Raw genomic sequence first — 13953 nt, 5'->3', positions numbered from 1 at the left:
ACTGAGCCAGGGGAGGCAAGGTGGGGTATGTTGAGAGCTTGAAGAGGGAGGAGGTTCCCATTAGCAGATTCTGGAGCTCAGACTTTATTCAAGCAAACAGATCATCAACAGCTAGCTGTCCGGCTGCATTTATGACCACGGGAAATAATAGTAATAATGATAACGATGGTACTCGTTAAGCGCTTACTATGTTCCAGGCATTGTACTCAGCACTGGGGTGGATACAAGCAAACTGGGTTGGTCACAGTCCCTGTTCCATGTGGGGCTCACAGTCTTAATCCCCATTTTAATAATAATAATAATAATGGCATTTATTAAGCGCTTACTATGTGCAAAGCATTGTTCCAAGCGCTGGGGAGGTTACAAGGTGATCAGGTTGTCCCACGGGGGGCTCACAGTCTTCATCCCCATTTTACAGAACGGGAAACTGAGGCCCAGAGAAGTGAAGTGACTTGCCCAAAGTCACACAGCTGACAATCGGCAGAGCCGGGATTTGAACCCACGACCTCTGACTCCAAAACCCGGGCTCCTTCCACTGAGCCGCGCTGCTTCTCCCACAGATGAGGTAACTGAGATACAGAGACGTGAAGTAACTAGCCCACAGTCGCACAGCAGGCAAGTGGCAGAGCCAGGACTAGAACTCGGACTTTCTGAGTCCCAGGCCCGTGCTCCTATCCAGTAGGCCATGCTGCTTTGCTGGGCCTCAGTTTCCCCATCTGAAAAAGAGGATTAAATACCTGTTCTCTCCCCTACTTAGACTGTGGGACAGGGACTCCCCATGTGGGACAGTCTTAGGACTTAGAAGTCCTAAGTGCTTAATATATGCCACAATTATTATTACTATTATCATTATCATTCATCAATCAATCGTATTTATTGAGCGCTTACTGTGTGCAGAGCCCTATACTAAGCGCTTGGGAAGTACAAGTTGGCAACATATAGAGACAGTCCCTACCCAACAGTGGGCTCACAGTCATTCATTCATTCATTCAATCATATTTATTGAGTGCTTACTGTGTGCAGAGCACTGTACTAAGCACTTGGGAAGTCCAAGTTGGCAACATATTATCACTATTATTATTACTATTATCTTTATATGCTGTTCCCAATCCCCCTGGAAATGGAAATGGCATCTGGACAGTTCCCCCCCACTGACTTCTGCTGACAGGCTGTCCCCATGTGGGACAGGGACTGTGCCTGACCTTAATTGGCCTATACCTTCCCCACCACTCAGTATGGTGCTTGGCACATAGTAAGCGCTTAATTAGTACCATAATTATTACTACCATAAGTGGTGAGAGCACAGAACCTGTCACGAGGAAACAGACACACCTCCCCGTTTGCTCTGCTTGCCTCCCACCCTACAACCAATAATAGTAGCAATAATAATAATAACGGCATTTGTTAAGCACTTGCTTTGCATGTAGTAAGCACTTAATAAATGCCATTATTATTATTATTATTATTATTATTATTTACTATGTGCCAGGCACTGTACTAAGCACTGGGGTAAATACAAGCAAATCCGGTTGGACAGAGTCCACGCAGGGCTCACAGCCTTACTCCTCATTTTACAGATGAGGAAACTGTGGCCCAGGGAAGTGAAGTGACTTGTCCAGGGCTGCACAGCAGTCAAGTGGCAGAACCGGGATTAGAACCCATGACCTTCATCATCCTCATCAATCGTATTTATTGAGCGCTTACTGTGTGCAGAGCACTGTACTAAGCGCTTGGGAAGTACAAGTTGGCAACATATAGAGACGGTCCCTCCCTAACAGTGGGCTCACAGTCTAACTCCCAGACCTGTGCTCTATCGACTTCTCCGAGCTGCTTCCCCAGGATGTCTAATAATAATAATAATAATAATAATAATAATAATAATAATAATAATAATAATAATAATAATAATAATAATAATAGTATTTGTTAAGCGCTTACTATGTGCAAAGCACTGTTCTAAGCACTGGGGGGATATAAGGTGATCAGGTTGTCCCACGTGGGGCTCACAGTCTTCAACCCCATTTTACAGATGAGGGAACTGAGGCCCAGAGAAGTGAAGTGACTTGCCCAAGGTCACACAGATGACAAGTGGCGGAGCCAGGATTTGAACCCATAACCTCTGATTCCAAAGCCTGGGCTCTTTCCACTGAGCTCTCTCCTTCCTCTCCCCTCCTCCCCCTCCCCCTCATCTTACCTCCTTCCCTTCCCCACAGCACCTGTATATATGTTTGTACATATTTTACTCTATTTATTGATTTATTTTACTTGTACATATTTATTCTATTTATTTTATTTTGTTAACACATTTTGTTTTGTTGTCTGTCTCCCCCTTCTAGACTGTGAACCCACTATTCGGTAGGGACCATCTCTGTATGTTGCCAACTTGCATTTCCCAAGCGCTTAGTATAGTGCTCTGCACACAGTAAGCACTTAATAAATACGATTGAATGAATGAATGCTTACTGTTATCAATCAATCAGTCATATTTATTGAGCGCTTACTGTGTGCAGAGCACTGGACTAAGGGCTTGGGAAGTACAAGCTGGCAACATATAGAGACAGTCCCTACCCAACAGTGGGCTCACAGTCTAGAAGGGGGAGACAGACAACAAAACCAAACATACTAACAAAATAAAATAAATAGAATATTGGACTCTCCGAAGCACTTTGTACAGTGCTTTGCACACAGTAAGTATTCAATGAATATGACTGAATGAAACAGATACCAGCTCTCTTCGGCCTAACTAAGATCTGGAAAGTAGGAAGTATTGTTGGCACTGTAGTAGGAGAAGCACCATGGCCTAGTAGATAGAGCCCGGGCGGGCCTGGGTTCTGCTCCTGGCTCTGCCACATGTCTGCTGTGTGACCTTGGGAAAGTCACTTCACTTCTCTGGGCCTCAGCTACCTCATCTGTACAATGGGGATTATGACTGTGAGCCCCACGTGGGACAGGGACTGTGTCCAATCTGAATGACTTGCATCTACCCCAGAGCTTAGAACAGTTCTTGGCACACAGTAAGTGCTTAACAAGTACTAAAATTATTATTATTATTATTACCTATGATCGAGTCACATACTAGACTTTTAGACTGTGAGCCCACTTTTAGACTGTGAGCCCACTGTTGGGTAGGGACTGTCTCTATATGTTGCTGATTTGTACTTCCCAAGCACTTAGTACAGTGCTCTGCACACAGTAAGCGCTCAATAAATACGATCGATGACGATACTAGCCAGTTGCCCAAAGCCAGCATGGCTCAGTGGAAAGAGCCCGGGCTTTGGAGTCAGAGTTCATGGGTTCAAATCCCGGCTCTGCCAATTGTCGGCTGTGTGACTTCGGGCAAGTCACTTCACTTCTCTGGGCCTCAGTTCCCTCATCTGTAAAACGGGGATTAAGACTGTGAGCCCCCCGTGGGACAACCTGATCACCTTGTAACCTCCCCAGTGCTTAGAACAGTGCTTTGCACAGAGTAAGCGCTTAATAAATGCCATCATTATTATTATCTCCAGAGGGAAATCTGTGAAGTGTGTTTCCCCAGTTGGGTTCTGAAATAACTGACTTGAATCACTCACGTCACAGACACGGTTTTGCCTGATGCCCTGTACCAATTCCGAGTTCTTCTTACCGGAAAAGACATAAATTCAAATCCCCAGATGCCTGTGATGGTAATTACGCCTGATCACAGGCCGGAACCCTTTTGTCAACACTGATGTCCTGAAAATACGTTAGCTTGTCTCTGTCTCTAATGGGAAATAATGCTGGCTATTTGCCTAAGAATGACCCCAGCTTCTCTCTTCTGTTGCACCAGGGGCTAATCTTGCAAAGTTGACTTCAATCAATCAATCAATCGTACTTATTGAGCGCTTACTGTGTGCAGAGCACTGTACTAAGTGCTTGGGAAGTACAAGTTGGCAACATATAGAGACGGTCCCTACCCAACAGTGGGCTCACAGTCTAAAAGGGGGAGACAGAGAACAAAACCCAACATACTAACAAAATAAAATAGAATAGATATGTACAAGTAAAATAAATAGAGTAATAAATATGTACAAACATATATACATATATTCCTTTTGAGTCTGACGGAAGAGGGGCAGAATTACAATTTAAAAAGAACCTTTACCCCCAATTTTACTAAAATCAAAAACCGACAGGACCGGGTAGAAAGACAATTACATTACCGAGATGTGCTTGAAAAGATAATATTCTGGGATCTGGAGATTGAAAGTTAAATTCCTCTCTCGAATCAATGGTATTTATTGAGTTCTTATAATGTGCAGAGAGCTGTACCAGGCACTTCACTCATTCATTCAATAGTATTTATTGAGCGCTCACTGTGTGCAGAGCACTGTACTAAGTGCTTGGGAAGTACAAGTTGGCAACATATAGAGATGGTCCCTGCCCAACAATGGGCTCACAGTCAATCAATCGCATTTATTGAGCGCTTACTGTGTTCAGAGCACTGTAGTAAGCGCTTGGGAAGTACAAGTTGGCAACATATAGAGACGGTCCCTACCCAACAATGGGCTCACAGTCTAGAAGACGAGCTCACAGTCTGAGGAGAATATAGCAGAGTTGGTAGGCAAGATCCCTGCCCACAAGAAATTTACAATTTAGGGGAGACAGACAGTAAAATAAATTATGGATATGTAGATAAGTGGTGTGAGGCTGATGATGGGGTGAATAACAAGTGCTCAAAGGGTACCGACCCAAGTGCAGAGGTGATGCAGAAAAGAGAGGGAGTAGGGGAAAAGCAGCATGGCCTAGTGAATAAAGTCACGGGGTGGGAGCCAGAAAACCTAGCTTCTAATAATCCTAGCTCTGCGACTTTGGGCAAGTCACTAAACTTTGCTATGCCTCAGTTTCCTCAATTGTAAAATGGGGAGTCAATACCCGTTCACCCTTCTACTTGACTGTGAGCCCCATGTAGGATAGGAACTGTGTCCCACCTGATTAACTTGTATCTATACCAGTGCTCAGAGCAGTGCTTAACACATAGGAAGTGTTTAATCAATGCCAAAAAAAAAGGAGACGGCTTAATCGGAGAAGGCCTCTTGGAGGAATGATGATTTGAATAAGGCCTTGAAGGTGGGAGAGTGTGTCCTGTTGTATATGAAAGGGGAAGGAGGTCCAGGCCAGAGAGAGGATGTGGGCAAGGGGACGACAGTGAGACAGACAAGATTAAGCTGTGCCCAAAGTCGCACAGCTGACAAGTGGCAGGGCCGGAATTTGAACCCACGACCTCTGACTCCAAAGCCCGTGCTCTTTCCGCACTAACTTGTACTTCCCAAGCGCTTAGTACAGTGCTCTGCACACAGTAAGTGCTCAATAAATACAATTGATTGATTGATTGACATAGTAAATTGGTGTTGCCCCTCTCAGGGTCGCACCTGGACAGTTTCCAGTATCCTACCAGTCTCGACTACAGGAGGGAGAGTCAAACAGAGGCATATCCATTTAATTCCTAGCTTGGGCAGTGGCTAGTGAGTGGAAGGCAATCTGCTACGAGTCAAAATTCACCTGGGCTGGGCAACGGCAGCATGGGAGAGAGTTGAGGGCAGAGACTTGAGTTTACTGCGCGAAAGGAGTGTCAGATTTTTACCAAGAGAACTCAATGGATACACTACCAGAATGACTGCAGGTGGAGGTGGGTCGTTCTGAGAGAGACGTCTCCATGGCGTTGCTATGGGTCGGAGACGACTCGACAGCATAAGATGAGACAAGTTGGTGTTGGAGGAGTGAAGTATGTGGATTAGGTTGTAGAAAGATCAGAGAGATGAGATAGGTGGGGACCCCCATTTTGCAGATGAGGGAATTAAGGGACAAAGAAGTTAAGTGTCTGGGTCTGGGAGCGAGAGAACCTGGGTTCTGATACCGGTTCCACCACTTGCCTATGTGACCTTGGGCAAGTCACTTTTCTGGGTCTCAGTGACCTCGTCGGTAAAATAGGGATTAAGATTGTGAGCCCACGGTCCCCACGGACCCCAATCTACCCCAGAACTTAGTACAGTGCCTGGCACATAGTAAGCGCTTAGTAAATACCATTAAAAAAAGTTAAGTTTCCCTTAGTAACATACTCAGCCCCTTTCAAACTTCCTAGTCGAGTAACCTCTGACAATCATTTCAGGATTGCTTTTCAATAACGGACTCCGTGATTTTGGTTTTTGCTTTCAGGAAGGCAAAGCTTTGGATGAACTCCAGTAACCTGATTAGCTTGAATCTACCCCAGAACTTAGTACAGTGCCTGGCACATAGTAAGCGCTTAATAAATACCATTAAAAAAAGTTAAGTTTCCCTTAGTAACATACTCAGCCCCTTTCAAACTTCCTAGTCGAGTAACCTCTGACAATCATTTCAGGATTGCTTTTCAATAACGGACTCCGTGATTTGGGTTTTTGCTTTCAGAAAGGCAAAGCTTTGGATGGACTCCAGTAACCTGATTAGCTGGAATCTACCCCAGAACTTAGTACAGTGCCTGGCACATAGTAAGCGCTTAATAAATACCGTTAAACAAAGTTAAGTTTTCCTTAGTAACATACTCAGCCCCTTTCAAACTTCCTAGTCGAGTAACCTCTGACAATTATTTCAGGATTGCTTTTCAATAACGGACTCCGTGATTTTGGTTTTTGCTTTCAGGAAGGCAAAGCTTTGGATGAACTCCAGTAACCTGATTAGCTTGAATCTACCCCAGAACTTAGTACAGTGCCTGGCACATAGAAAACGCTTAATAAATACCATTAAAAAAAGTTAAGTTTTCCTTAGTAACATACTCAGCCCCTTTCAAACTTCCTAGTCGAGTAACCTCTGACAATTATTTCAGGATTGCTTTTCAATAACGGACTCCGTGATTTTGGTTTTTGCTTTCAGGAAGGCAAAGCTTTGGATGGACTCCAGTAACCTGATTAGCTGGAATCTACCCCAGAACTTAGTACAGTGCCTGGCACATAGTAAGCGCTTAATAAATACCATTAAACAAAGTAAAGTTTTCCTTAGTAACATACTCAGCCCCTTTCAAACTTCCTAGTCGAGTAACCTCTGACAATTATTTCAGGATTGCTTTTCAATAACGGACTCTGTGATTTTGGTTTTTGCTTTCAGGAAGGCAAAGGTTTGGATGGACTCCAGTAACCTGATTAGCTTGAATCTACCCCAGAACTTAGTACAGTGCCTGGCACATAGTAAGCGCTTAATAAATACCATTTAAAAAAGTTAAGTTTCCCTTAGTAACATACTCAGCCCCTTTCAAACTTCCTAGTCGAGTAACCTCTGACAATTATTTCAGGATTGCTTTTCAATAACGGACTCCGTGATTTTGGTTTTTTGCTTTCAGGAAGGCAAAGCTTTGGATGAACTCTGGATGGCCAAACTTTCGGCAGTTGAGTAGTGGTGGCCTCTTCCCAGGAATCACTGGCCTCCGAAAGTAATCAGATTTGACGAGAGCACTTTCTAAAGGAAGTTGGAGCGCGAGGGCCGTCCTATGACCTCAAAAAGGAAACATAACCTCCAGACGAAATGTCCTCTCCCGCGTCAACTGGCATAACCTCCTTCTTGAAGACTCAGTGAGAAAGTCTTAGTTGAATCAAGATTTGCATCCTAAATGTGTCCTGGGTCCCCAGGTACTTCACGTATTTTGACGGAAAGAAAATGGGACTCAAATATGGGGCACCATGAAAAATTACATTAACTGACGTTGTCATCACTAGCAGCACTGAACGTTTACTGTGTGCAGAGCACTGTACTAAGTGCTTGGACACCAGCCAGAGATGTGAGAGGTCAGTCCCCCCCCTCAAGAGCCTACAATCTAACTGCTGTTATTATTACCGCTTTAATTAAGAAGCGGCTTCCTTGGGTTCCTTCTTGGAAGATGGTCAATTTGGAAAGGAGACAGGAGAGTTCTCCGGGTTCCAAGCTATCGCCATGCTTTTCAGATGCCTATCCAGATCCCGACTATTTCTTCAGCACTGCTTTCGCTGATTCGACCTACGGACCGCTTTCCGAAGAAGATGAGCCGGTGGCTTTGGAGTTTCTTATATCACGCCTCGAATGAGGGCAGCGGGACGTCCGGGGAAAACCAGGGAAGAAGCCAACAGGCCTCCTTGTTAGCCTGGAGGGATGACCGAGGTGTATTTTAGGTACCATGGAAACCTCACGGGCCGGGCCCATTTCCCCACGCGGGCGGCCGAAGCGGACGCTGCCTCGGATAAGTATGCTAACATGTACGTGTACATGGGCTTGTTCCTGAGCCTCCTGGCCATCCTCCTCATCCTGCTCTTCACCATGCTGCTCCGCCTCAAGCACGTCATCTCCCCCATGACGACCGAGAGCACGGAGAACGTCCCCCAGTTCACCAATGTCGAGATGCAAAGAGGGATCCCCACCCCTTAGAGTTGAGCCGAGGGCCATCTGCCACGCTGCTGGTCATCTCCGATGCGAGGAGTCCATCAGTTGATTCTGGATGGGGACTTTTCGTCACTGTTCATCTTTCCACATGAACCGATACGGCTGGTGGGACTTCTGCTGGGGTTCAGGCCCTCCTTCTTCCCTAGCCAAGAAGCCGGGAATTGGCAGCTGGTTGGGAGGCCGGGTTTCCCTGGGACCAGGGACATCAAGGCTTCAGACCACAGTTATCTACATGTGGTTGGCAGGAGACCGGGGTAGCCCAGAGTACAAAGGAGGGCATTAATCACATGGCCCATTCAGGGGCTGAGGCGAACCAAAGGAAAGGATTAGATCTTAAGCCTTTAATTAGCTGTTTATTTGAGAAACACCTCTGCCGGCAAGAAGCCAGCTCCATCAGGTTAATGAGAGAAGCTTGCGACTTTTGCACAAAAGAGGAACAAGAGGCTCCTCTTGAACCACCTGCCTTGCCCTAGCGCACAAAGAGGTGCTTTTTGAACTCCAGGTAAGTGTGCAGAAGGCAGCTTCCGGAGAAGAGAGAAATGTGTACTTTATGTCTCTGTTATTACTACCGCTGGACTCTGAAAAACGTTGATGACGGCAGTTGTGGCATCCCAAATGCCCGGAAAGAAGACAGCCACCAAAAGCAAGAGAAAAACCGAGTTCAAAGGTCAAGGGCACCCAGGCGGCAACATCTATCGTCATCTCATTCCAAGGGAAAAATGCACGCAGAGAGGAGGTGTGTTGGGGAAAAAAAAGTCAGAAAGATGAAGCACTCACTGAAAAATCAGCTCCTTGAATGGCTTATTTTCTCTCCCAGCCCATCAAATCTCCTCCCCTCTACCATCCACAAAGGATTCTTTAACAATTTTTCCCTCCTCTTCTAATACCATAAAGGAAGCAGTTCAGCTGTTTGAAACAGCCAAGCGCTCCACATAGATGCTCCAAAACAGAGACCTGGATTTTTGGCTTCACATTTCATGCTGCCCAAGAGAGCTGAACACCCATTTTTTTCCACAATGTTCATTAAAACAGTCATCTTAGACTGCCTAATCCTGTCGGTTCACTGCCTACTATAAACAGGATCCATCTCCTCAGTTCTGAAAAGAGTCCACTAAATCTCCCAGGTTGCTTCCACTGACCAGTTTGGAGAATGGCCAAAGTGGCAAACCAGTGGTCCAAACCTCCCTCTGCTAGGCCTCTGCCCATCTCTGGGTGAGCTGCTTTGGGTTGGCCTTATTTAGCCTAATTTATAGTCAGCTTGGTGTCGAAGCTCCCAAGGGCTCTCCCCATTTATACTCAAGCATTTAACAACGCTCCCTTCTCCAAGGGGCTGGGAAGCACAAAATCCCCACGGGTTGAGTTAAAATTAGTGGCACTCCTGACTCTGTGCAGCTGTCAGCCCACCGTGACTGTTCTTCCCTAAATCTAAGGGCTAGTCAGTAACGGCTGCTCTGTGCTCCATGAGCCGGGGTATTGAACTTCCTCCTCATACTCGTGGTTTTCCAGGAGGGAAGAGTGCTGTCTTTCCTTATATTTGCTTGTTAGGCACCCAGGCAATCAATCGATCAATGGTATTTATTGAGCGCTTACTATGTGCAGAGCCTTTATTAAGTGCTTGAGACAGATGAGAATTAGCAGATTCCCTGCCCATACAGTCTAGATGGGAGACTCCTTTGTCATTCAGTTAGTTATTTTTATTTATTGCTTATTGTGGGCAGAGCACAGTACTGTTTGGGAGAGTACAACAGACCAATAAACAGACACATTCCCGGCCCATGAGTTTCCAATCTACAGTCTTTGCCCTTCCAGTCAGCTCCATCAGACCCATATGGATTTATGGGCACTAAAGTGTCTGGGTTAATGAAAAGTATGGCCTGGATAATCCAAACAAGAGATAATCTCAAGCAGGCATGGGGCCCATTGGTGATCTCTTTTCACACAAAAATAATCAATCAATCGTATTTATTGAACGCTTACTGTGTGCAGAGCACTGTACTAAGTGCTTGGGAAGTACAAGTTGGCAACATATACAGACCGTTCCTACCCAACGGTGGGCTCACAGTCTAAAAGTCTAATAATAATAATGTTGGTATTTGTTAAGCGCTTACTATTGGCCAAGCACTGTTCTAAGCACTGGGGGAGATACAACGTAATCAGGTTGTTCCACGTGGGGCTCACAATCTTCATCCCCGTTTTACAGATGAGGGAACTGAGGCACAGAGAAGTGAGGTGATTGCCCAAGTTCACACAGCTGACAAGTGGCAGAGCCGTGATTAGAGCCCACGACCTCTGACTCCCAAGCCACTAAGCAACGCTGCTTCTCCTACCTCTCTCTCCCCCAATAATAATAATAATGGTACTTGTTAATTGCTTACTATATGACAAAATAATAATAATAATGGTACTTAATTGCTTACTGTATGACAAGCACTTTTCTAAGCACAGGGGTAGATTCAAGTTAGGTTGGACACAGTGCCTGTCTCACATAGCGCTTACACTCTTAACCCCCATTTTCCAGAAGAGGTAACCGAGGCCCAGAGAAGTGAAGTGACTAGCCCAAGGTCACACAGCAGACATGTGGCAAAGCCGGGATTAGAACCCATAACCTCCTGACTCCCACTCTCCTTTAAGCCATGCTGCTTCCTATTGACCATAAGCTCCTTATGGGCAGGGATTGTGTCTACCACCTCCGTTGTACTGGGCTCTCCCAAGCACTTTGGACAATGTTCTCCGTCCACACTCACTATGTCCCTCTGGTTGAGGAGGGCCACAGTTGGGTGATGGGAGGCAGTGACCCCAAAACCTGTCTGAGGGAGAGAGAACGGTGCCCTGGCATGGTGGATAAAATAAATAATTAAAATTATTTATTTTAATTGTACATATCTATTCTATTTATTTTGTTAGTATGTTTGGTTTTGTTCTCTGTCTCCCCCTTTTAGACTGTGAGCCCACTGTTGGGTAGGGACTGTCTCTATATGTTGCCAACTTGGACTTCCCAAGCACTTAGTACAGTGCTCTGCACACAGTAAGCGCTCAATAAATACGATTGATTGATTGATTGGAGCCTGGGGAGGGACCCTGTTGCAAACGATCAGAGTAAGAACTTGGAAGAAGCTGAGGGAAAGACAGCCCCTGCCCCCAGCAATTAGCAAGAGAAGCAGCAGTATGGCTCAGTGGATAGAGCACAGGCCTTGGAGTCAGAAGGACCAGGGCTCTGCCACCTGCCTGCTGTGTAACCGTGAGCAAGTCACTTAACTTCTCTGGGCCTCAGTTATCACATCTGTAAAACGGGGGTTAAGAGTGTGAGCCCCATGGGGGACAGGGACTGTGTCCGACCCAATTACCTTGTAGCTACCCCAGTGCTTAGAAAAGTGCCTGGTACATAGTAAGCGCTGAACAATTTGTACTTCCCAAGCGCTTAGTACAGTGCTCTGCACACAGTAAGTGCTCAATAAATACGATTGATGATGAACAATAATAATGATCATTATGATGGTACTTAAGAGCCTCAGCGTCCAAAAGTCACCTGGATATCAAAGCCTAGCGAGGCGGCTCTGAACGCTCTAAAAGTCTAGGAGAAAGTGAAATTTTTTCTCCTGGCAGGAAGCCCTGGTAATAATAATAATAATAATAATAATAATAATAATAGCGATAGCATTTATTAAGCACTTACTATGTGCAAAGCACTGTTCTAAGCGCTGGGGAGGTGCAGTAGAGGAGCATCATGGTGTAGTGGATAGATCAGAGGATTGGGAGTGAGAGAGTCAGGTGTCCTAATCCCGGTTCCCCCACTTGTCTGCTGTGTGACCTTGGGCAAGTCATTTCACTTCTCTGTGCCACCGTTACCTCACCTGTAAAATGGGGACTGCGACTGTGAGCCTCCCGTGGGACAGGGACTGTTTCCACTCTCATTTGCTAATCCCAGGACTTGGTACAGTGCCTGGCACACACTAACTGCTTAGCACCATAATTATTATTATTTCACAGTAACTGCTTAGCACCATAATTATTATTATTTCACAGTAACTGCTTAACAAACACCATCGTTATTATTATTCCAAACGCTCCACAGGAAAACAAAGCAAGAGCTAGAAAAATGAAGGTAGCCTGGTTATTCTTAGCAGCTGTGGACTGCCTAGCAAACCACACATCTTCAATCTGATGTGTGGTTCTGAGGTTCAATCAGACCCTGGCAACCCGTGAGATCCTTGGGCTCTTCAAATGGGCCACCTGGCTACGGGGTGGGCTCACGGAGCCTCACCGCCTCAACCACGGCTAGAAGGAGCATCTTTCCATCACCTGTAGTGACAGTGAACTGACCATTTATTTAAAATTTATTTATTTTACTTGTACATTTCTATCCTATTTATTTTATTTTGTTGGTATGTTTGGTTCTGTTCTCTGGCTCCCCCTTTTAGACTGTGAGCCCACTGTTGGGTAGGGACTGTCTCTATGTGTTGCCAATTTGTACTTCCCAAGCGCTTAGTACAGTGCTCTGCACATAGTAAGTGCTCAATAAATACGATTGATTGATTGATTGATTGACTGACCATCTTACTGGTTAACTGGCTCCCAGTGGCCTTGGAGTAGGACAAGGGAAACTTCTGTTTATGATACTTTTTCCTTCTGTTTTCCTTCTGTTACCCTCACCGCTCCACCCTCAATCATCTTTATTGAGCACCTAATGAGGGCTGAGTACTGTGTCCATCACTTGGGATAGTGCGCTAGTGAAATGTTTCTCTCGCCCCACTAAGACTTGCTAACTCCCCTTTTCATGACCCTTTGGAAAGTACCCGCTAAGGATCACGGCCTCAAGGGAGCAGACCTGTTTCTTCATCCCTGGCTTGGATCAGGATTCCTAATTTATTAGGAGATTGCTCGTCTGGAAAACAACTACCCTCTTTCATCACAACCAGCCCCGGGGGATACCGACTTTCACTGAGCATCAGCCAAAAAAGAAACACACACACACACAGAGCACCCGTCCCCCAGCACCACAGGTTATCTGAAATTAGCAACACGAAAACCCGCATGAGCCAGTAAAAACAGAAACGGAGGTTCACTCAAGCTGCTCTTGGATCTTAATGATTCGAGACATTTTATCTCCTGCAAAGGAGACCGATTTTGAGCGTCACAAACTTACTGTAAATAACGTTTCAGTCTCTAGAAAATTAAAAGAAATCGCATTCCCATTGCAATATATAGTCTGTTGACAAACAGTATGGGAGATAGAGGGTTGAGGCTGCCGGCTGGCTCCGTTTCAATTCACCAAGAGCTTAGTACAGGGCTCTGCACACAGTAAGCGCTCAATAAATAGGATTGAATGATTGAATGAACTGATCCAAAGCATCGACACCACAGTTACAAAGGCCACGGTGTCAATTCATCTCCATTTGGTAGCCACCCAGTGCTGGCTCTTAAAATAAAGATAAACGCCCGATTGAACGCAAAGTTTACTGGCCATATCTGCCAGCCTGCATGCCACCTCACAACATCTCCAGGATTGAACTCGCAACTTTGTTACCCACCTGCCCTTGCTTGGTGAGGCTCCAAAGA

General features: G+C 45.5%; 2 protein-coding genes across 2 annotated transcripts in view; one reads left to right on the top strand and one right to left on the bottom strand.

The window, feature by feature from the left end:
* Nucleotides 1–13953, bottom strand: part of DCX (doublecortin) — a 197497-nt gene that overhangs the window by 130994 nt on the left and 52550 nt on the right. The gene's annotated exons all lie outside the window — the stretch shown is intronic.
* Nucleotides 8110–8382, top strand: SERTM2 (serine rich and transmembrane domain containing 2). Its single transcript, XM_038747778.1, has one exon. It carries the CDS (start codon nt 8110–8112, stop codon nt 8380–8382), a length of 273 nt encoding a protein of 90 aa, XP_038603706.1.

This window comes from Tachyglossus aculeatus, chromosome 6 (assembly GCF_015852505.1).
Source record: "Tachyglossus aculeatus isolate mTacAcu1 chromosome 6, mTacAcu1.pri, whole genome shotgun sequence".
Taxonomy (NCBI): domain Eukaryota; kingdom Metazoa; phylum Chordata; class Mammalia; order Monotremata; family Tachyglossidae; genus Tachyglossus; species Tachyglossus aculeatus.
This window is presented reverse-complemented; position numbering and strand designations above follow the sequence as displayed.

Excerpts from the sequence above, each read along its gene's own strand:
- SERTM2 (XM_038747778.1), top strand. The coding sequence starts at position 8,110 with ATGACCGAGGTGTATTTTAGGTACCATGGAAACCTCACGGGCCGGGCC.